Source organism: Euprymna scolopes, chromosome 32 (genome assembly GCF_053919585.1).
Source record: "Euprymna scolopes isolate OS-2025 chromosome 32, ASM5391958v1, whole genome shotgun sequence".
Taxonomy (NCBI): Eukaryota; Metazoa; Mollusca; class Cephalopoda; order Sepiida; family Sepiolidae; genus Euprymna; species Euprymna scolopes.
This window is the reverse complement of record NC_136513.1, coordinates 78,459,956-78,486,388: the sequence shown is the minus strand read 5'-3', so window position 1 is coordinate 78,486,388 and position 26,433 is coordinate 78,459,956. Positions and strand designations below refer to the sequence as shown.

Genomic DNA, 26,433 nt, shown 5'->3' with positions numbered 1-26,433 from the left:
TGACAAAAAGTTATATTCCAAAATTCATGATGTTGACCATCTTATAATTTATTCCTTTAATTCAGTTGACTTATACAATTCTTGACAGTATCTGTTTCGTAGCACAAAATGAATCACTTAATTATTATTTCAATCAGTGAATCTATTATACCTGTAACTCATCAGAAGAAATAGCTACAATCAATCCGTCAAAAGGAAATGCAGTGTGATTTGACATGATTAAAATCTGAAAATTGGAAGAGAAGCTGCAAATACCTTTATATGTTTCCATTACGCCATATTGAATTTTTATCAAACAAAGTCATTAAACACAACTATTCGTACTAACAATTTTAATTAATAAGCAACCAATGGACTTAAATAAAACATGATTCGGAAAATAAATTGTTGCTATTTCTTCTGATACTTCCTTTACTCTATGATATTTTAATGGTTTAAAAACTTTTAATTGTGATTTTACATGTCTTTCTGGTGTTAGCAAATAAGGTGTAAACCATGATAATTATCTGATAATATTTTCTCCTCTGAAGAGATGGCAGACACTGACATACTATAGGATAATGAGATATATTATTTCAAATGTATTCTTTGTCTTACATTTAATAATAAAATTGTTTGATTTGAAATTTAGCCATTTCACGTCATAAATTTTAAATTTATTGAAATACTAAAATTAATATATATTTATATCTATCTATATCTATCTATCTATCTATCTATATATATATATATATATATATATATATATATATATATATATATATATATATATATATATATATATATATGGCCTTACTCTGGTATTGAGCAGTCCTGAATTAATCTCGTAAAAATTTCATAGGTTACTTTACTACTGGAATATATTAACTTATATATATATATATATATATATATATTTATAATACACACACACACACATACACACATAATGCTCCTCATCTTGAGTTGAGCATATTGAAAAGTGATACACGAATTGCCATTAGCGTATAAAACGATGCTCTTTGTTAAGCAAATCGAGCTGAGGTATTTCGGACGATGTCAAAACATCGGTAATTCACGACTCGCACAGCAGCCGCCGATTAGCGTAATGCTTAGGAGCCTTGACTGCCGTACAGTCGGTCGGGTTTCAATCCTGGTTTGAGGTAGTTGCCTGTCTAACAGCACTGATGAGCTGTGAAACAGCGAAACAGTACTGTATGTGGATGACTAAACATATCGCTAAAACCAAAATAACCAACATTTAAGTAAATCGCGATATATCCAGACAGTTGACGAGATGGGTCAGAGGTAAGGGGCTTCGGCTCATTACCGTGGGGTCCTGATTTCGAATCTGATGAGTCGTAGACAACGAAACACGTGTCAGTGGATAATTACATTAAAAAAAATAATATATACACCGCTCCCCATGTGGGGGTACCAAATTGGTGAAAATTGTTCCCAGCTCGCATTTAAAGAAAAATGCGCTTTCGTAAATAATTGAATTCATTCAAAACATATCAAAACATATCGCTAAAACCAAAACAAACAATATATATATATATATATATATATATATATATATATATATATATATATATATATATATATATATATATATATATATATATATATATATCTCTTTATTAGAATAATAAAATTTTAAAATAATTTCAAAAAAGTCCGTCTGTACGAAAAGCGCTTTGGGTTTCGTTTCTTTTTGCATTTCGTGATTTTTTCTTTTTTTTATATTTTCTCTCTTAATCAACTTATTTATTTTATAACATTCCGAACAGTGTCCACTTTTTTCTTGGGTTGTAGTACACTTCGTGATTTTTTTTTTTCATCGATTTTTTTATTATTTTTTAACATTCGATTATGGTTCACTTCTTTCTCATATATATATATATATATATATATATATATATATATATATATATATATATATATAGGGTGATCCAAAATCCAGAGATGGCTTCTGTTGCTGGATTCAAATCTATCGATCAGTGTTAATCGTGATACCCTGCACTGATGATTTCCAAAAGGATGAAACACTAGTGTCTGTAGGTATTTAATAATTATTATAGTAAATAATCATGTCAGCTCCCTAAAGAAAATCATTTCTCATCGTTGAGCACTTTCAGTTGAAATAAAAAGTCGGTCCATTTAGGTCTTATGCGCAGATCATCATCACTCTGACAGACGTTAAAAAACATTTAAAAAATAAATGTTTAAATTTCAACAGTATTTCTCGCTGTTAATGGTGGAGAAATGAATTAGGTCCTTGCTAATGAAGCCAGAGATGGCTTCTGTTGCTGGGTTCGAATCTATCAACATAACTTTCTGTTTCTAAAAACTACCTTTATAGCATTTAATCTGGGATTCTCAATGCTACACACACACACACACACACACACACACACACACACACACACACACACACACACACACACATATATATATATATATATATATACTCAAGGTTTTTTATTCAAAAGTAATGGACTAGTGAATTCAACAAGGTTGTTAGATAGTGCTCAATAAAAAGAGCTGATAATACTTGTTTATTGTTATATAAACATGTTTACATCCCGCTGCTACAAACAGCCACTTGTTTCAATCAAACAACAGATATCATTGGGCAGCAACTTGACTATTCAAATGTTCAATGAATAAAATCATTCATTGTTTATGATTATTATGTTATGTTCATGATTATTCATTGAACATTTGAATAGTCAAGTCGCTGCCTGATGATATCTGTTGTTTGATTGAAACAAGTGGCTGTTTGTAGCAGCGGGATGTAAACATGTTTATATAACAATAAACAAGTATATATATATATATATATATATATATATATGTATGTATATAGGGTGATCCAAAAGTAGGTAGAGCGGTTATAATTATAGTTATAATAAAGAATTTCATTAATATAACAGATACATAAAGCTATTCAAAATTCTGTTTATGTATAAGACGTATTAAGAAAAATCAAAATTAATGCCAAGTGCATATTTGAACGTATTTGTATAAAATAAGCGAAACCATCACTTCCAGGAAGAGTGATCGTGAGAAGACATGATGTCTGGTGATCGATATTGCCAATGCATATTTACAACGATCCTAATATCAATAAACCATTTTCTTTTATTCTTGTATTGATTATGTATTATGCATTATTATTGATTAATAATTTCTTTTTATATTTTCAATTCAGAAATAGTGGATTGGGCCTCATGGGCATGGGCTCGGCTTTTGGCAACATGATCGCCCCATTTTCCAGATACACTGTAAGTAAAAAGCACTTGTCTTGTCTACAACGGCTTGCTGGGGGGCATCTAAATTATGCCTCTCCCTGTTATCAGAGTATATATATATATATATATATATATATATATATATATATATATATATATATATATATAGTATTCCGAATTATACTGGGTTTATATGATTCAGTAATTGTTCATATACCAATAAATTTTGAGCCAAAAAGAGATGACTTAAATTGTAAGCTACAAAATTATTATATTTCATAATTGAGCATTCATATAATGCTTTAATAAAAACCAAGACTTCAAAGAATGGGTTGATAGCAACAAAAAGTGTATTCCATTGTTAGTTACAATTGTTTCAAGACCATTTGGACAAATTCAAACATTATGTCGCTTGAAAATTTTCACAAGAACACTTTAACAGTAAAACATTATGAAAAAAAAACATTTTCTTTTATAAGGAAAAGAAAACAAGCGAGACCACTTTACCTCTATCGCATCTTTGCAAAGTATATTTTTAAAGATTTTTTTCCAGGCACAGATGAAGAGGTCTGGTCTGTGAGGTTATCCAAAAAGAAATTGATTTGAAGAATAAATGTGGAATATTTTCACGCGGTGGATTGTATCCATTCAAAGGTGGGGGAGGCTATTGGCCTAAGGTCAAGGCAGTTCAAACGTTGTGTAGTAAGGGGAGATGAAGATCTGGTTGTAATGACAACCTATCTCTGCGAAAATAGTAAATTAGGGCAGTGAAGGGGCGAAGTCGAGTAGGTAAGTGGATGTGGTTTGGTAGGATTATGAGCCATATCAACGAGGTTAAAGTATGAATATTTGAAAACAAAATTTTTTTTTTAAGGATTTGGGGGCTATAAGATTATTGTGAGGAAGAATTTCTTCTGGAAAATTAGATGTTTTTTTTATTAAGAGAGTGTGTGGATTTTGGGAATTAAGAAAAAATACATGGTAATTAGAGGGAGATCTGGCGGCTGGAGATTGCAGACTTTGTTATGGTGCAACCAATAGAACTTAGAGAATACATACAGATTCAGTGGAATCTCAATTCAGAGAGACCCACCTCATAAGACAGAAAAAGGAAACGCGTTTTCTTTCTTGGTCTGATGAGGTGGGTCCATCTGAATTGAGATTCCAGTGAAACATGTGTGAACATATGTAACCAATAATGTTTGTATGATGAACAGACTATATACAAGCTCTGCCCTGCATTGAGCACTCTTTAATAATCACGTGGGTTTTAGTAGATTTACATCTAGGACACCAATCTATATAACGATTGTATATATATATATATATATATGAAATAAAATGGAGGTGGAAGGACCTGGATACTCAACGTTTCGCCCGATTTATGCGGGCTTCTTCAAGAGGGATGGTCATTGACGAGAGAGTCGGAGGATTGGGGCTATATATAATGATGGGGGAGAGCAGCGTGTTTTCCTTATGTAAATTAGATGTCATATATACATGTATATACATTTTATGAGAGAAGAACTAATTAAAGTAAACTAGTGTAGTGGATTACGTCTAAAAGATAAAATATCGTAGAGATTAAAAATTGTGTTTGGAAATATAGCGGTGATAGATTAAATAAATAAAATGACACGAGATTACGAAAGAATCGTTTTAAATCGCATAAATCGGGCGAAACGTTGAGTATCCAGGTCCTTCCACCTCCATTTTATTTCATATCGTCGGATTTAATCCAGCTCAACAATCATATATATATATATATATATATATATATATATATATATATATATATATATATATATATATATATATATATGCGTGTACAAAAAGACTATTTTGCTGTATCACTGCTCTTCAGTGTGGCTAGACTAGCACCTATGCAAAGCTCAGGGTCGAGCCACCATCCAACTAGTCGATTGTCAGTAGCTCTACCTAAAAGACTACGAGTCCGGCGTCGTCAGCAATACTACCTAATCAAGTTTTTGCAAAAATAGATCGCAATTTCCACGGTGTTTCATTTGTTTCTTTTTTCATTTACAAAGAGCTTTTGATTAAATTTAGGTTAAAATGGCAGCAGTAAAATTTTATTTAGAATTTCTTTTTTTTTTTCAGATTATTATGCATAAGTATTTATTATGAGAAAATTATTAAATAAAATAATTTTTAATTTCGTTCTACAGAAGTGTAACCTAATCAAACCCGACATTTTCACTACTGAAGCTAAAGAGGGTTAGCCTTATTTTAAACTACGGAAATCGGAGCTCAGCTCGCACTTCTCAAACCATTCTAATTTTAAGTTGTCAAAGTGCCATTTTTACCTATTTATTAACTTTTCACGGTTTTACCGGTTCCATTTAGACTGTTCCATTTTTTATTTTCGGTGTAATTTTTACCGGTGCCATTATTACCAATCAACCACACACACACACACACACACACACACACACACACACACACACACATACATATATATAATGTATATATACCAAGTTAAAGGTATTCAGAAGGAAAACTCGTGAATTGTAACTAGGTTATTAAGAGTGCGCAATAAAAAAAAGCAAGTATATTATTTTTATTTATATAGACAAATGTATTTCTCTCCATAATATATATATATATATATATATATATATATATATATATATATATATATATATATATATATATAGAATGCAGGTTAATATTTTAATTGTAACTAGCTGACACCGAAACATGCTCATAAATGTGTAGTGACATATAAATGCTTATATAAAACAAATAAAAAGTATATATATATATATATATAAACTCACTACTCGTTCAAGCAGCCGCCAATAGCGTAATGGTTAGGAGCCTTGACTGCCGTACAAACGGTCGGGTTTCAATCCTGGCTTGAGGTAGTTACCTGTCTAGCCGCACTGATGAGCTGTGAATGTGGATGTATATATATATATATATATATATATATATATATATATATATATATATATATATATATATATCGACTGTCATCACGACGGTTCTAGGTTCGATCCTCGGCTTGGGAGAGGTGTTAGTCTAGCGGCACTGATGAGTTGTGAAACAACGAAACAGGTCTGTATGTCGATGACTAAAATATATTTTATAAAGCTCCCCTCTTTGGTAGAGCACTCTCGTAAATTATCTTACTCGCTACTTAATTTAGCTGAAATAATGCGAAGCTCGCGATTTGTTTACAAACAAACGTTTGAGCCCTCTACAAGTAGCGGACGGATGTTTATTTAAATAATCGTTCGGACAGGTTAATTTCGGCCACCGATTCCGTAGTCAAGGGGTAGGACTGCCGACTGTCATCACGACGGTTCTAGGTTCGATCCTCGGCTTGGGAGAGGTGTTAGTCTAGCGGCACTGATGAGTTGTGAAACAACGAAACAGGTCTGTATGTCGATGACTAAAATATATTTTATAAAGCTCCCCTCTTTGGTAGAGCACTCTCGTAAATTATCTTACTCGCTACTTAATTTAGCTGAAATAATGCGAAGCTCGCGATTTGTTTACAAACAAACGTTTGAGCCCTCTACAAGTAGCGGACGGATGTTTATTTAAATAATCGTTCGGACAGGTTAATTTCGGCCACCGATTCCGTAGTCAAGGGGTAGGACTGCCGACTGTCATCACGACGGTTCTAGGTTCGATCCTCGGCTTGGGAGAGGTGTTAGTCTAGCGGCACTGATGAGTTGTGAAACAACGAAACAGGTCTGTATGTCGATGACTAAAATATATATATATATATATATATATTAAGTAATGTGAGAGCACTTTCTCTTTCCTGTATTTTAATTAAACTAATAATTTCACTGTTACATTGAAATACACTCAGCTCTTTAGACTATTGTTCTAATCTCCTTTAAATTAAATTATATATATATATATATATATATATATATATATATATATATATATATATATATATATATATAAAGGTCGATCACGGGTTGTGCCCCAGTTGATTGCTCGCGTACATAGGCGAATAAAGGCACACACACACATGCGCGCGCACACACGCATAACATAAATATATGCATACACATAGGTGCATACAACATATATATATGTATGCTATATATATATATATATATATATATATATATATATATGCCTGTATGCATCTATGTGCACGACCAATCAAACCTTGATCGACTTTGGATACTTTTGATAAACTTGATCCTTTCTTGTGTCAATAATCAGGTTGACAACAGAAGATCGCCATTCGTTTTTAATAGCCGTATTGTAAGTTGCCAGGCAGGTTTCATAATCTATCTTTTTCACAAGTGCCCGTACTTACATGCTTTACATAGATTTGATAAATTTAAAATATAATTCTTTAGATCTTCAAAGTAAAATTTGCTTTATCCCACTTGGAAATGAATTGGGAGTGTAACTGTCAGCTTCGTTATGTTATGCCGACTACACAGGAATTAGATAAAAAATACAAGCAATGTCAAATGCACCTTTGAAATGAATTAGCATAACAAATACTCCTCAAACTGGTATTTCGGAAATTATACAGGTTGGAACGATAAAATTGTCGCCATAGAAAAGACAACATGATTCCATTTCCCTTTAATGAAAACCGTTTTTTTTTTTATTGCAGACCTCTACTAGATGGCCAGTCGTTTAAAAACCTAAGAGCGATAGGAGCCTTCTATCATGTCTGAATCATGTCTGGATTTGTAGAGAGCATGGGTTGTACGGCCGCGCATCTTCGATCTCACTCGTTGAACATTGCGTCACTTTCAGACATGATGGAAGGCTCCTGTTGCTCTTGGTATTTGCACACAACTAGGAGATCATTAAACATTAAAAGAGAAAGAAAACCGGTTTTCATCAAAGGGAAATGGAATCATGTCTTTTCTAGGGCGACATATTTTATCGTTTATTCTTATTCTTCTCATCAGAGGACAGAAGTCTTCTGATGAGAAGAATAACAAAAATAGTGTTCTTTGAAACTGTGCGAAATAAGGAATTTGTAAATTGTTTTTGGAGTATTCAGTCGAACAATAAATTAGATTATAAATTTCAACTTAGTTTTAATTTCTTTTCTCTTATATATATATATGAATAGAAATGCATAAAAAATATATATGAATGGAAATGTATAAAAAAGAATACGATAAGTATATAAGCTTATAACTTTTCTTTATTCGTTTTCAATTGGTGACGTGCAGGAATACAAAATAATATTATGAAAAAAAATTAAAAAAAAATTTTTTTTTTTACAGGTACATAATTTTTGCCCGATCCTTCAGTCTTCATCGGTGTAGGATATATATATATATATATATATATATATATATATATATATATATATATATATATATATATATATATATATATATTCGCACTAGCAGATCTTTTGGCTTTGTGGTAGAGCATCGGATAGCAGTCACTGAGTCTAGCTAGATTGATGAGCTGTAAAGATGACGAAACATGTGTCTGGTGATAATTATATACTTGCATATGTTGAAACTTTGTCTTCTGATGAACTGAAATGTATTCATATGATAAAAATATTAATCAACCAATGTATGGTATTAATAATTAAGTGTAAATGCATAACTACTACCCATGGTGGTTATTCGGTGTTTTACTGTGTTTGATGTAAATATACACTAAGTGGTTGCATGTTTAGTGTGTTTCATAGTTGCAATTGAGTAATATTTAAAAGCAAAAGAGAAGAGAGACCACACAGGGAATTGGAAATATATTATATCTGGAGTATAGCCAGTCTGAGTTCCATTTGTCAATTAAAGAAAGTAACTCATTACCAGTCTATTTTGTTTTATGATCGATTTCTTCCTGATTTGTTGTAGTGTCATTTTCTTTTTTCCTTTGTTTGATCGCTTTTATTGTCTGACTTGAAGTTACTTGCTTTGATCCGTAATAATTTTGTTCCAGAAATTAGGCCAATATTCACAGAATGCCGGTTCCCTTTTGTTAGTCAACCAGGAAGCACATGCCGATCACAGTACACTGAAATTTCCTTTTCCTCGAGTGACTTTCAGTCCTTTATAAGTTGCTACTCTTTTGAGCAAAAAGAAAAGTCCCACAACTTTTATTTTGTTTATGTGATATTTATCATATTTGGTGCAAGTCGCAGTATCATATCTAAGCTCACTTTATCTGCACCATCACATGCATATAGAGAGATATTTACAACACACGATACATAGCTACAATGTCTGATAGTTTAAACATTAAGTATATGCTTAGAATAAGTTTACTTGTAATTTTTAGAAAATTTATAGATAGATTCCCCTCTTATATTCTTTCACTTGCTAATAATTCGTTCATTTTTATCGTTTGTCGTAAAGAGATGAGTAGGCCGCGTTTCGATAAATGTACTTTGGCAGGGCGATAAAGGAAAATTCTTTGAATTTTGTAAAAAAAAAAAAAGAATTTCACTAAAAAACATGCATCACCCACTTGTCTATTTAGAACGAGTTTTATAGTAAATTGCTTCCCGTAGCTAATACTAAAACAGGTTAAAATATAGAATAGCATTTGTGGGACTATTTTTAATATTGTCTCACAAGGAGCTTTCACACAGGTCATCAAAGATCTCTTCTTAAAAACAGCAAGAGTGGCAAATCTCCCCATATTTCCAGTGCTCTCCACCTTTTTCGATAACATTTGCAAATAAATTTGCATTATCGCAACAGCTGTTTGCCATTGATTTCTCGTTGGCAGCGGTTATTGGTCTTCACTGGAATTAGAGTGGCAATAAGCCTCCCCAAAGTCCCAGTTCTTTTCGCACTTATCTAGCGGAGGTCTGGTCAGTGCTCTCTCCTCGGTCTTTCCTTCCTCCTTTACTCTACTTGGCTATTTGGTCTCACTCTTTTTTTTGGGGGGGGGAAGCAGTGATGTGGTAATGGGGGATGGGGGTGAGGGTAATAAACTTATAGATATGCTTCAATGTTCTTGGTTCCATGTAACGCTTCATGTTTTGTCTCTGCAGCAGTTTGTCTGGCCCGAGCGCGTTGCTCAATGATTATTATTATTATTATTATTATTATTATTATTATTATTATTATTATTATTATTATTATTATTATTTTTATTATTGCAGGCAAGACATATAGCGTGGCTGCCATCGACGATCTTTGGAGTTGGAATCACTTTAGGGAGTTTTTTCTTGATAACTCTACCAGAATCAAAGGATACACAGATGCCAACCACAATGGACGACGTTCGTAAATTGAAGACGGAATACAAATTTAAAAGCCGACCTAAGGACACTCTCGTTTCATAGCGAAGCAACTATTTAGTTCAGTTCATTTAGTTTAGTTTTATTCGGTTATTTAAGCATATCATATCACAAATAAAGATTTAGATTATTTGTAGATGAACACTTCTCACTATCCCCCTCTCCAAATGCGATTCTACCTTTTCATGCAATTACGTGCAAATATATCGCAGTAAAGGAAGGATAAACAATTCTTTTGGATTTTAAAGTTTTGCTTTTGGTGTTCCCGTCGATCTCTCTGTTTCCACCACCTTAGTTACATGCAGACATTTAAATATAATGTGAACAAACATTTTGCTGCTCAACTCCCAATCCAGGTTACCTTATAAATCTGACCTCTCTCAGAGCAGCCCCTTACGCTTCAGTAGCAATATTCTCGGTTTAGAGTGATTAAAAGTAAACGTACACACACACACACACACACACACACACACACACACACACACACACACACACACACACACACACACGCACACACGCACACACACACACACACAAAACATTCTGTTAACCAAACCTTTTTCCCACTAATCCTAAGTCTTCGTGGCAAAGTCTTAAAACTAGACGTAATCGCCTATAAAAGTAGAAGCTCTCCACACCGAAAAGCACAGACCTTACCTCCTATTTTTAACTGCCATTACATTAAAAACATTAAAATAGCTTTAAAATAGTTGATCATTTTACGGTACCTTTATGTAGTAAACTTACTCCCCTATTCTAAATACTGAACTACATTTTTTTTTCTCTCCGACCAATTTTTCAGATGTTTCCAACGTAATCGCTTAAAAACAGAATTCAGAAGAGCATGTTAATGCATAGTAATATCGAGAAATCAATTCATATTATTCGTATCATTCGAACGACTATATTACTAATAGAATAGATTTACTAATAGAATTTCATTTTTTTTTTTTACAAAGGTAGGATTTATATTATTTGGATTAATCGAGCAACTCTTCTTATTTTGGTTGTTATATTCACAACGTTTCGGTCGATATAACCCCCAACCTTCTTTGTATGCATCTTTTCGAACTTTGGGACCTTCTAGTCAAACTTGGGAATCTTTATGTCGAACTCCAGACCTTGTGCGGAATTTCGGAATGAACTCTGTTTACATTTAACAAGTACAACCTTTGATTAAAAATAATTTCTACGCGACAGTCTTGTAGGCGTTGAAGGTTCGATCCTCACTATAGGCGATAATAACAAAAGAAAAACAAAACAAGTGAAGCATGCATCATCGCACGTCACTGCACAGTGAATGAGGCATAAAAAACGACTAAGTCTTGCATTAACTCCCCCATTTATCCCCCCAAATCCCCAGGGAACGTCAAATCCTGGTGAAATTGAACAAACGGTGCAGTTTTAGGCCATAACATGTGTAAATTTGAGTTCAGCACTATGCAAAAAGAGAAATGACCAAGTCCACCATTTGCCCCAGTCCATTTAGCTCCAAAAGTTCTCAAGGCCTTATCATATATAAATTTTAGTTCAGCACCATGCAAAACTGCTAAATAAACATACACAGAAAATTTTGGACAAATATGGTAAAATAGTTCCCAAAATGGAGTGTTTTTATTAGCCCTAAAAAATCCCCTGGGGCACACACAAGAGTTATCGCGAAGTATAGACAAACAAAATTATATAGAAATCAGTTAGTTACAACCTTTTCTAGAAAGTTTTATAAAAATCTAAGGCATCAATTTTTTTTAATAAGCGCAAAAGTGTCAATTTTAGCCATTTTAACTCGAAAGGCACCTCTGCGGGGCAACCAGAGTTTTCCCCCAAAACCATTCTGTTACTTTTTTTTACTCATATCATGTTTAATGTTTGTGCAAAATTTCAAAAACTTCCAAGGCGGAGTTATTGTGAAAAGTGCAGACAGACGAACGGAAAAGGATTAATTTACAAGTTCATCCTCCTTTTGTCGGGCAAATAAATAAATAAATAAAAATCAAATTATCACTTCTTCCCATCACGCTTGATCTAACATCGTGGGTTAAATGAAATGATTCTTTTATTCGGAATTCGATTCCCAAGTTCGAAATAGAATGTTCTAATGTTCGACTGTTAGGTTTTCCAGTTCGAACAGATGCACCTGAAGAAAATAGAGATTACATCATTCAAAATCTTGCGAGAATAAAACCCAAGACCAGAACAGTCGTTCTGATACTCCAAATAATAAGAATTATAAATCCCCATCTAAGGAATTCAGGAAATCAGTTTAAAACACCCAAATCTTATCCCCATTAACCTTTTATCATAAAAAATGTAGACTAAAAGATTCAAATTAATTATTTTTGAAAACTACTTTGACGTTTTGTGATATATATATATATATATATATATATATATATATATATATATATATATATATATATATATATATATATATATATATATATACAGTGATGATCATATTTATTGGCACGGTAAAATAAAAGTTAAATTTTGTCTAATAAATTCTAAAAAAGGGATTAAATTAAAGAAAATAACAAAGTATATTATGTATTTTTAACTGGCCTTTCCGATGCAGCAATCGGATTTTAGAAAAAAATAAATAACAAAGGAACAACAAACATAATTGCAAAAAACCCTTGTTCAAAATTATTGGCACGATTTATTTAATAATCAATTGTATAGCCTTTGGCCCTGATTACCTTCCTCAATCGCTTTTCATAGTTTACAACCAAGTTGTTGCACTCTTCAGTAGTAATTTTAGCCCACTCTTCCTGACAATAATCCTCCAATTGAATAAGATTCTTAGGCTTCCTTTGCATTACCCTCAATTTTAATGTTCTCCATAAATTTTCAATTGGATTAAGGTCTGGGCTTTGTGATGGCCACTCCAAAACATTAATATGATTGTCCTCAAGCCATTTCTTAGTCAGTTTAGCCGAATGCTTTGGGTCATTATCTTGGATGAACCACCAACGACGACCAAGTGAGAGCTCTTTAGCAGAGTCTTTCAGGTTTTCATCCAATATTTTAACATAATCTTCCTTTTTTATGCTACCTGTGACCTTAACAAGTCGCCCTGGTCCAGAGGCAGCAAAGGATCCCCAAAACATCAAACTGCCTCCACCGTGCTTCACTGTGGGTATGGTGTTCTTAGGCAGGAAAGCTTCGCCAGATTTTCTGTAAATATAAGACACTTTATTATGGCCAAATAACTCTATTTTCGTTTCGTCAGTCCATAGAACACGTTTCCAGAATGCAACATCTTTATCAATATGACGTTTTGCAAAGGCTAGCCTTGCTTTCAGGTGCATAGGCTTCAATAAGGGAGTCTTTCTCGGATGACATGCTTTTAAACCAGCTCTCTTCAAAACTCTACCAACTGTATGTCGAGATACATTCACTCCAGAGGTGCTCTGTTCATCAACAATCTCCCCAACAGAGATCTTTGGGTTTTGTTTTACTTGTCGAACAATTTTCCGTTCATCTCTTGGGGAAAGAATCCTTTTTCTCCCTCTACCCTCTAAACTCATAACGTGGCCTTGCGATTTGAACTTGTTTATTATGGCTCTAAAAGTGGATTTGGGAAGGTTTAGCTTCTTTGAAATCTTATCATAGCCCTCCCCATTGGTATGGCATGCTACAACAAGCTTCCTGACGTATTCGCTGTGTTCCTTAGTTTTAACCATGGCGATTGAAAATTATAATTTAGTCACTTATAATAGTTTAAATAAATCGCTATCTAAAAATTATCTGAAAAAAATTATTCACTGAATTAGCGTTAAACAAGCATAATATGGCTATAAAAAAGTTCAGAAAGCACGTAAACCGGAAATTGATTGATATTATACTGATACTAAAAGAAAAACAAAGCCGTGCCAATAATTTTGAACAAGGGTTTTTTGCAATTATGTTTGTTGTTCCTTTGTTATATATTTTTTCTAAAATCCGATTGCTGCATCGGAAAGGCCAGTTAAAAATACATAATATACTTTGTTATTTTCTTTAATTTAATCCCTTTTTTAGAATTTATTAGACAAAATTTAACTTTTATTTTACCGTGCCAATAAATATGATCATCACTGTATATATTAAATTGTAATTCAATGAATTTCAAAAATCTCTCATTGAAATGAAATGAAGTGGTTGAGTTTCATATCAAAGAATTTTTATTATTCTAAGCAAGACAAAGAATGCTTTAGAAAATTAATCTCCTTAACCTATAGGGTTTCGATGTCTACCATCTCATCAGAGGAGAGAAAATATTAGCAAATAGTTATAAAGGTATGCACCCTATTTGCTAAAGTCAGTGAGACATGGAAAGTCAAAGTGAAAATAATACATTTATCAGAAGTCCTGTATGAATGCTTATTTGCTGTATCTTGCATATCGAGCAATTCTTGTTTAGATGGGATAACTTATAGAATATTACTGCCAGTAATATTTTATAAACCTACAATCTAACGTTTCCATAACAACTGATTGTTAAATAAAAACTATTCTGAAGTATGTATATATATATATATATATATATATATATATATATATATATATATATATATATATATATATATATATATATACAACAGTGGAGCTACATTCTACAATCCAAATATTTATTTTTCTTACCAAACAATTCTTTCAGCATTTCAAAAACAGTCGGTACATTTTTTACAGATCCGTTTTGTTACGCAGAAACAATCATTTATTGTTATTATGTCAATATCGATTCTTTTTTATGCTTCGAAAGAAATGTGTATGGCAATAGAAATTAGAATGTAACTATAATGTATTATTTTTATAATGTATTATTTTTTATAATGTATTATTTTTTATAATGTATTATTTTTTATATATGTTCTAAACTAAAAGGATTGATGTACACAAAGGGTGAAATTTGATTGAAAATGCATATTTAATTGAAACACACCCGCGCATACACACACACAGACACACACAGACACACGCACACACATATATATGTGTATGTGTGTGTGTGTGTCTGTCTGTGTGTGTGTCTGTGTGTGCGTTATTTTCGGTAAAATATGCTCGATGAACAGACACTCGCAATATCTGCAAACGTTTTCGAATCATGAATCTTCGCCAGGCACGTGATTAGAAAGTCGATTGAAACCACTTAAAAACCATTTTAATGTACTCTTTATCGAGCTTAGTTGATAAAGCATGGGATTCAAATACGTTTGCAGATAGGGCGAAGTCCTGTTTACCACGAGCTGAACGTAACATCATTGACGCGCGAATTTGAAAGGATGCATAAAAAGAAGCAAACACGATTTTTCACTGTTGTTCGAGAATATATATATATATATATATATATATATATATATATGTGTGTGTGTGTGTGTGTATATATATGTATATATATGTGTGTGTGTATATATATGTATATATATGTATATATATGTATATGTTTATATATATATTTATATATATATGTATATGTATATATATGTATATATATATAGTAATTTATAAAATATATATGGCGATTAAGCTACACTGAATATTCGGCGTTTCATCCACTATAGGATTCGTCAGGCTTATGCGCAAATTCTGTGGTTGTTTTTCGTTTTTATATATGTTGGGGATTTTAGTTAGCCAATCCGCTTTCTAGTATCCACCGCGCCCCTTCCTATCAGCCAATGGGCATGCATTTTATCGAACAAACGATCTGTTTTAGAACTAGGTTAGTGGTTTAAGGCAGACGATTTTCCTTCTTTTTTATATATATATAAATATACATATGTGTACACACATACATGCATACATACACACACACACACACACACACACATATATATATATATATATATATATATATATATATATATATATATATATATGTGTGTGTGTGTGTGTATGTGTGTGTGTGATCGTTTATGTATATTCATGTCTATTTAATTTATTTATTTGTTTGTTTTCTATTGTTTTTGTTAGTTTTAAGGCTATTTTGTATCGCTATCCTAGAGTAAGTTTTATTTTGTGAACGCAGTTGTTTGCTATTTCTCGTCTACAGTTTAATAGATTTTGGGGTTCTTTAAAGTACAGGATAGCAAATTTTTCATGAAGGCATAATTTACATGGGTCGTCTAAATATCTGCACGTGGTAGCTTGTCTTATTATTTTCCATTCGACTACCGGCGAATGTCCGCTTTCTTTGAGTTCCCAGTATTTATTCGCTAGTGTTGTTTTAAAACGGTGTTTTTTATTTTTGAATGTACTTTTGTGGTCATAGTATCGGGTTTTGAAATCTAAGGAAGTCATACCTACGTAATATTTCTTGTTATTCGGGTTTTCTTTCGCAAATATTGTTGTTTGATAAACTACGCTTTTTGTTAGACATTTATTTTAAGCTGGGAAAAGTGTGCGGTGTCTACAGTTGCATTTATTTTGTTCGTTATTAGTATTTTTATTTATGGTATGGTTGTTCTTGTCCGGGGTTGGTTTATTATTATTATTATTATTATTATTATTATTATTATTATTATTATTATTATTATTATTATTATTATTATTATTATTATTTCTGCTAGTGTTGGTTTTATTTTTGTCATGGTGTCTACTTTTATATTGTTTATTTTGTTGTTGTTTACATTGTTTTTATTAAGTATTTTGTTATTATGTGCTTTAATTGGCATTTCTAAATTTTCACAACAACTGTAAGATAACTTCAAGGTATTTTTTATTGAAGATTTTGTGTAAGGAGTTGGTTGCGGGAAAGTGTTTTTCAATAAGATCTAGAAATTTCTTGCCAAGTTTTGTTTTTAACATTTGATTGTATGGGGCCGTATACCAAATTATAGTTCTTTTTCCTCTATTTTTCATTTTATTATAGTTGTTGGTGTTTTGTTGCTTATATTTGATATCGATATTTTTGTATCCACTATTTTTCGGGCTGTTTCGTAGATATTGGTTGACCTGTTAAATGCATTTTCATCGCTTGAGTTATTACTGGGTCTACTTACGATCGAGTTAGGAATGTGTTTTATAATTGATGGTGGGTGGTTGGACTTAGGGTTTACGTAAATTGGAGTAGCGTTATCTTTTAAGTAGGGTTCATATGTGTTTTTATCTAAGTTTAACAACGTGACGTCTAGGAAGTTTGTTATTTTTATGTTAGCTGATACGTCTGCTTTTAGGCCTAATTTTTTCATTTCCTTGTGTATGATTTTCTTAAAGTTTTCTCCCTTGACTTTGTTGGAGTTTTTTTTATTATAGATAGTCCGTCATCTCTATATAGGCCGATATCCGTAGTATCGAATATGCTTGTGAGGGTATATAGAATGAATAATCCCACAAGATCTGATGCCTCTGCAGAATCTCTGGCACCCATCGCCAAATCAAACGAATTTTTCATTTTAGTTTTTATCCATTGGTTATTGTTATTTATTAGATCTGATTTTCTACATTTTTTAACGATGTTGATTTCTTCCGAGGATATATCAGTGTATGCCTCGGCAAATTCTAGGGCAATGTTAAAAAGTTCTTCGGATATCGAAGGATAAAAGTCTATGATGTCAAACTGTATGAACGTACATTTATCTTTGTTTTCTATATTTTTAAACCAGGTGATTGCTTCGGTAGTATTTGCCCACTGGTTTAGTTCTAGGTCTTGTTTGATTTGTTTGTTTAGTCTAGAAAGTATAGTTTTGCTAATTCTACCTATTTCTGGTTTAGTTGGGTTTATCAGACGGGTGCTGGGATTATTATTAAAGTCCCATTTGTGATCTTTAAGCAGAATGTATGCCTCTCTATGTTTCAATTTGCCAACTTTATCGCTAATTTTTAGTTTATCGGTAATTTGTTTACTTTCAATATTTATTATATCTATGTAGTCGCATTCGTTTGTGTCTAGTTTTTTGTAGTTTTTTGTAATGTTTTCTGTGATTAGTTTGTTATATTCTTGCTTATCTATTTTATAAAAGTTTCTGGTTGTATCTGCTTTTACAATGATTTTATTAGAGTTGTTTATGTTTCTAACGATTTTGTGTAGTTTCCGTTGGAAATTGTTAGGTTGATAGTGGAATTCTAGGTTTTTAATTACGTTTAAAAGGTCAGTTTCAAAGTTTATCAAAAGGTCTACTGTTTTCGCATTTTAAAGAGTTTTAACACCTTAGGATTATTTTTTGTTTACGTTTTCATTTTTAAGGAAGAAATTTGTTCGCCATCGCATTCGGCGTATTAGTTCATCTGGTTTTTGGATTAATTTAATAATATAGCTATACTTGCTGGGTGTGGGGATGTTTTTTAGCGATGTTTCGAAATTAACTCTTTCCATATCTATTTTTAATGTGGTGAAATAAAATTCTTTTGAGAGTGCTAAACTGTTTCAGGAGCTAAGTATAACTACTTCATTTACTCACATAAAATTAATATTCGAAAGCATAGATTTATGCGTAAACTTTAAGTATTTACGTCAAAAGTGCTCAATACGTAGGTAGAGCTAGTTAGTAATTTATAAAGTATATATGGCGATTAAGCTACACTGAATATTCGGCGTTTCATCCACTATAGGATTCGTCAGGCTTATGCGCGAATTGTGTGGTTGTTTCTCGTTTTTATATATGTTGAGGATTTTAGTTAGCCAATCAGCTTTCTAGTATCCACTTCCTAACATAACAAAATACTAAATAAAAACAATGTAAACAACAACAAAATAAACAATATAAAAAGTAGACACCATGACAAAAATAAAACCAACACTAGCAGAAATAATAATAATAATAATAATAATAATAATAATAATAATAATAATAATAATAATAACAACAACAAACCAACCCCGGACAAGAACAACCATACCATAAATAAAAATACTAATAACGAACAAAATAAATGCAACACCGCACACTTTGCCCAGTTCAAAATAAATGTCTAACAAAAAGCGTAGTTTATCAAACAACAATATTTGCGAAAGAAAACCCGAATAACAAGAAATATTACGTAGGCCTGACTTCCTTAGATTTCAAAACCCGATACTATGACCACAAAAGTACATTCAAAAATAAAAAACACCGTATAAAAACAACACTAGCGAATAAATACTGGGAACTCAAAGAAAGCGGACATTCGCCGGTAGTCGAATGGAAAATAATAAGACAAGCTACCACGTGCAGATATTTAAACGACCCATGTAAATTATGCCTTCATGAAAAATTTGCCATCCTGTACTTTAAAGAACCCCAAAATCTATTAAAATGTAGACGAGAAATAGCAAACAACTGCGTTCATAAAATAAAACTTACTCGAGGATAGTGATACAAAATAGCCTTAAAACTAACAAAAACAATAGAAAACAAACAAATAAATAAATTAAATAGACATTAATATACATAAACGGTCACACATATATGTATATATATGTATGTATGTGTGCAAGTATGTGTGTACATATGTATATTTATATATATATAAAAAAGAAGGAAAATCGTCTGCCTAAAACCACTAACCTAGTTCTAAAACAGATCCTTTGTCCGATAAAATGCATGTCCATTGGCTGATAGGAAGGGGCGCGGTGGATACTAGAAAGCGGATTGGCTAACTAAAATCCTCAACATATATAAAAACGAGAAACAACCACACAATTCGCGCATAAGCGTGACGAATCCTATAGTGGATAAAACGCCGAATATTCAGTGTAGCTTAATCGCCATATATATTTTATAAGTTACTAACTAGCTCTACCTACGTATTGAGCACTTTTGAAGTAAATACTTAAAGTTTACGCATAAATCTATACTTTCGTATATTAATTTTATGTGAATAAATGACGTAGTTATATATGTATATATATGCATATATATGCATATATATGTATATATATATGCATATATATGTATATATATGCATACATATATGTATATATATGCATATATATGTATATATATGGATATATATGTATATATATGTATATATATGTATACATATATGTATATATATGTATATATATGTATATATACATATATGTATATACATATATGTATATATATATGTATATATATATGCATATATATGTATATATATATGTATATATATGTATATATATATATGTTCGTATGCATGTGTGTGTTTAATATTGGAAATTCATGATTTTTGTTGATGTTATTGTTTGTGGAGAAGTGAGTATTTGTTCCGAGAGGCTGGAAATAAGAAAAGAATATTATTTGACATTTTTTTGGCACTTTTTACTTATTTTCAATCTCACGGATAAAATAGTCACTGGTTTTGTAATATATTGCGTGCAAATAATAGTATCATTAAAAAAGCAGTGTAACACAAGACACCCGCAAACACACACACACACACACACACGCACACACACACACACACACACACACACACACACATATATATGTACCTATTTACTATGCCTCCCCACGGGACAGAGTTAGACACCAGGGTCGTTTTTTAACGTGGAGAAAAGGTACAAAAATAAAAATTGTCTCAGTCGTGAAGGATTTCTCCTCCACCGAAAGAGAACAAGAAATAGAAGTGCAGCATCTGAAGAACAGATACTACACTTTGATCTTATGGAGAGATGAAAACCAAGTTGTGTGATCATCAATATTTCAGCTTTTTTTCTAGACTTCATCGGAAAAAATATTTTTCTTCTTCAATTTAATTATCCCAAGGAATTCTTGAAATACAGACGAAACGTTGGTGAACATATAACTTTCTTTGTTCCTCCTTTTTCATCTCTCCATCTCGTCAGAATATTATTTCTCTTATTCTCATTATATATATATATATATATATATATATATATATATATATATATATATATATATATATATATATATATACAGTTCGGGTCAAAATCATAAAACCACTTGAGAAAGTAAGCATTCACGCATATTCTCGAATTTTTAATCAAACAAATGGTTGAAACCATTGCCAAAAGGGAAAAATATGATTGAAAAAATTGAAACCTGCTTCATTCGAAACCTTAACCCTGGTCTAATAATTATTTTTTAAAAAACAAACATTTTCACCTTGTCAAAATTATAAGACCACTGATAATTTATCTAACAAAAGGCAATTATAAATTACTAAAAAGGGTCTCAGTATTTAGTATAGCCTCCATTATTACGAATTAATTCAAAAATTCCTTTCGGCATGCTTGCGACTAAGTTTTTTATCAGTTGAGAAGGAATTTTATCCCATGTACTGATAACTGAATCAGAAAGTTCCTTTATTGAATCATACTGGGTTCCATCCTTGAACACTTCTTTTGCCATCTATCCCCAATGGGATTGGGGTCCGGAGAACATGCTGGATGATCTAACAATTCTATATTATTTGAAGAACAGTATTCTCCTGCTTGTCGAGAAGTGTGTATCGCAGCGTTGTCTTGCTGGAAAATCCAATTTCTTCCACACAGACGTGGACCTTCAGTCCTGATAGAAGCATTTTCAAGTGTTGAAATGTACTTCAATGATGTTTGCCGGCTTTTCACTACTTGCAACTTTAGGGTCCCAGTTGACGAGAAAGCACCCCAGATCATTAAAGACTCTCATCCACTATGCCGAGTTGAAAAAGTCTCTTTGGGCAAATTTTTATGATGCCAATAGTGTTGAAATCCATCTGGACCATCTAGATTAAACTTATTCTCATCGGAGAAAATTACATTTTCCCACTTCTCTTCATCCCAAATCTGATTTTTTTTTTTTTTTACATGGGTGTCACCACTTATCAAGGCCCAGAGGCCACTCAAGGATAAGGGTTAATAGGTATACATTAGTCACTGTGATTTTAGCATAGTAAACAGTGAGAATTTTGTAACTTGGATTACTTAGTGGGACGATTCAATTAGAACTTGTTCACATTGGACTTTTTTTTTTCATAGGTATCACATTATCAAGGCCAAAAGGCCACTCAAGGATAAGGGTTAAAGAGTGTACAGTAGAAATTGGACAATATAATAATCATATTAATGAAAATTTGTTAAATTTGATAACTTATATGGAACGGCTCATCAAGAACTTATTTACTTTAGACTTGAAGACAACCATATTGTAGTCAGCCGGAAAGCAGGAAAACGGAAGACAATTCCACAGGCGTGCAGTTCTAATAAAAAAAGCTTTGTTCATGGAATCTACGTTTAGGTTTATTTGGCGGCATATTTAAGTTGGTTAGGTTTGTGCTGTTCAAGAAGACATGGTTTCTGCAGTCGCTTTAAATGATTGAAACCCTTCATTTTCAGATGCCTTCTGATGGTTTTAGGACTACATTCTGCTGCTGTTTGGCTTTTCAATCAACTTGAGCTCATACTGGAGTTTTTTTTAACTTCTTCTGATACGGCGATCCATTGATGGGGTTATTTATTTTTTGTGTCCATATTGATCTGGATTTCTTAAAAAAAATTGTGATGACCGTTTTGCTACGATTCACTTCATTTGCAATGAATCTATAGGAGAGTCCACCCTTATAAAGCTCAAAGATCCTTCCTCTCTCAAACTCTGATAATGGTTTCCCATTTGCCATTTATAATTTAGTAAGATGTTTTTTATCCACTAACAAGTTACTTTTAGTAACATAGAAAGCTTTTCGTATTCCTTTTTTAAAAACTAGCCGATTTTATTAAAGTGGTCTTATCATTTTGACCAGGTGAAAATGTTTGTTTTTTAAAAAATAATTATTAAATCAGGGTTAAGGTTTCCAATGAAGCTGATTTCATTTTTTCCATCATATTTTCCCTTTTGGCAATGGTTTTAACCATTTGTTTGATTATAAATCCGATATTATGCGTAAACGCTTACTTTCTTAAGTGGTCTTATGATTTTGACCAGGACTGTATATATGTATGTATATGTATGCATATGGGTATGTATGCATATATATATATATATATATATATATATATATATATATATATATACACGCACAATGATTTTATGCATCTCATTTAGTCGTTAAGTATAAAAAATATATTTATGGAAGTGAAGCTACACCAAGACGTCCGCGTTTCATTCTCGCGTGCAATCGTCAGTCTAAGTGCTCCAAAGAAAAACATTTATCATAACGATTCTCTCTTGGGATGAAGCACGTATGTTCTTGTGCAGCTTAATCACTCTAAATATATTTTCATGGTTTTACTTTTCTGTTCTCCGTGGCCAAACACCGATATATAATGTAATGAAGCATTCCAAATAATAAAAAATACAATATCAATAATGTGCTCTTTATTTTACCCTTTTCGGTTAAATATAAAAATTCAGTTTCCAAAATTAAGACGCCGGAAGTAGACACGATTTAGCTAAAATATGAAACGGAACGGAAATCACTAAGCATGAAACGAAATACGAAACCATATGGGTGTAATTTATTTTAAAAAGTATTTTAGTTTTAACATTTCTCGTAAACAAAACGAAACAATGAAAAAACAAACTTCGATTTCGTAATTCAATTGTTTTATGAGACATTATTTATGACAGAATCACGTGAGGACATTTATGAAAGAATAAAAAAATGTATTAAAGAAAACTTTATTAACTGATATGCAAAATAAATATATTTTAGAACACATTTCCATAAGAATACATTTTAAATATTTAAAAAAAATATTTACAGAAATGTAAAAAAATAAAAATGTATTTCATTTTTTTGTTTCATGATAAAAAAAAAGTGTTTCCGTATTTCGTTTCCTGCTTAGTGACTTCCGTTCCATATTTAGCTAAAATCGTCGTATACGTTACGTCTTCCGGCATCTTAAATTTGGGAACTGAATTTTTGGATTCAACCAACTCTTCTTATTACAACGGATGTGTTAAAACAATATATTTCTTGTAATCTATTCAAATAAACAAGCGTATCGCATTACTCTCAGTCTATTTTCGATTTATTAATGAGACTAAACGCTGTAACAGAGCGTATGAGCGTGCGGGAAAATATCAACAGGAGCTGATTTGCGAGGATATTAGCAAGATTAACTTAAAAAAGCACATATCTAAATCACACATATGCAAAGTGCGCGCGAAATGGCGCGGAAGAAAAAGAAAAACGAACACAGCGTGTTCGGAGAAGGAAAAAGTGCGGTTGAAAAAGATGGACGTGTAAAGTCGAAGGCAGGAAATGTCTGTATATGGCCGACGTGTAGAGGAGCAGAAAGAAAAACGCGAACCATGGGAGATGGACATGTGGCCTCGCAGTGGGAGAGAGAGAGAGAGAGAGAGAGAGAGAGAGAGAGAGAGAGAGAGATTTAAGCTGGTGTCAAGACGGGAGAATGAAAAACGATGACAAAGACTTTTGTTAATAACAAGAACAACCGATTTATTCATTTGTGCTTGTTTATTCTTTTCGACGGCATGGGGGTGGGGTGGTTCAGAAAAAAGTTTTATTTTGAATCTGAGAGGTTTGTAACGTGTACGGTTTCAGCGTAACAGTTACATTACAACACCACTCGAGGATAAAGGTTGATGAGAATGCTTGATTGTTAATTGAATGATGATAAATATTATGAAAGGATTGAAAATAATGAATAGAACAAAAAAATGGCTTATGATGACAGTTTATGACGATTGTTTATTAATATTAGATTTGAAGATGATCAAGTTACTCCCTTATATTCAATACTCCTAATTTAGTAGGAGTAGATTTTAAATTAAAAAAAAAAAGAGAAAAAAAGATGAATTTAGTCAAACAGAGTTATTTACATTACATACAAGCGTGGATAAGTCCACCCCTTCCTAAAAGAAGATGTGTGGAGAGAAAATACAAAACTGCATCAGTCTAGACAAGGCCAAAAACACAGAGAAAAATCAAGTCGATGTTTTTCTTTAAACAGATTAAAATCTATTAAAATCATATATTTCTGAACAAATTTCGATTTATCCAGAAAGATAAAACCCTGAATTTTATCATATTAAAGGCAGAATAATATATCAAGTTATATGAAATTTCTTGCGGTTTTTAACTTTTAAATTTAGGTGGAAATATCTCGGCTCAAGCACCATCACAATCAAAAAACTTTTACCAACGTGAAACAAGTGTATTTATGCCAGTAACGTAAAAAAAAAAAAAAAAAAAAAAAAAACTTGCGTTCTGGTGGCAATGAAGTCGCTGGAGACGTTTTTGATATCGATTAGGATTTTTAAGCATTTCTAACGCAGAAAGTTGTCGAGATACTTGAAAAAGGTAGGTAATAGGTCTGGAGAGTATGGCGGATGAGACAGAATTTCGTCGTCTAATTCGTTCAACTACTGCAGGGTCGGTTTAGCATCATGCCGTCGGGCATTGTCGTGGAGGAGAATTGGGCATTTTCTGGGTGTTGTTGTCGAAGTTTCTGATGCATTTGATCCATTAGTTGAGAGTACTTCTCTGTCGTAATGGTTTCGCCTACATTTAAAAAAATCTGTAATGGATAAAACCGGTCGCAGACCACCAAACAGTTGTCGTAAAAGCCCACTTTTCATCGCAAGGCACAATCCGATCGATATACGAGCCGTTATTGTTGCGTAAAGTTCGGGGAAGATAACACTTTATAATGGCGTTTCTTTTGGTTGTGGTTCAATTCGTAAGGCACCCATTTATCAGGATTTTTGTGTTTCCAATAATTTTCAAGTGGTTGGAAATCATCGTATATGTTATGTCTAATTCAGAAACAAGTTCTCGAACAATTGTGCATGGATTGACTTTGACTAAGGTTCTTCATTGATCGTTGTCAACATACGATGGCCGACTACTACCGTGGCCTTCGTTATAAAGATGGCCGGCCAGCTGAAAAAATGACGTCATCGCCGAGGTCCCAACAAGCAAGATATGTGGAACTCTTAGACTGTCAATAATGAACAGTAATTTTTACAGACAGCGTTACAAACCTTCAAAATTGGATTAAAATAAAGAAATAAAGAAAGAACACGATGATTTATACTGAAACTCATCTAATAATAATAATAATAATAATAAAATAATTAAAAAAAAAACACAAGTTATTTGTTTAAGTGTTATAAG

At 32.2% G+C, this 26,433-nt stretch overlaps 1 protein-coding gene across 1 annotated transcript in view; it reads left to right on the top strand.

The window, feature by feature from the left end:
- Nucleotides 1-12,749, top strand: part of LOC145256452 (organic cation transporter protein-like) — a 77,407-nt gene extending 64,658 nt beyond the window's left edge. The window contains exons 9-10 of the mRNA XM_080115379.1: nucleotides 3,197-3,269; nucleotides 10,330-12,749. Coding sequence (XP_079971505.1) covers nucleotides 3,197-3,269; nucleotides 10,330-10,512 — 256 coding nt within the window. The 3' untranslated portion in view covers nucleotides 10,513-12,749. The remainder of the gene's footprint in view (nucleotides 1-3,196; nucleotides 3,270-10,329) is intronic.
- Nucleotides 12,750-26,433: the final 13,684 nt, after the last annotated feature.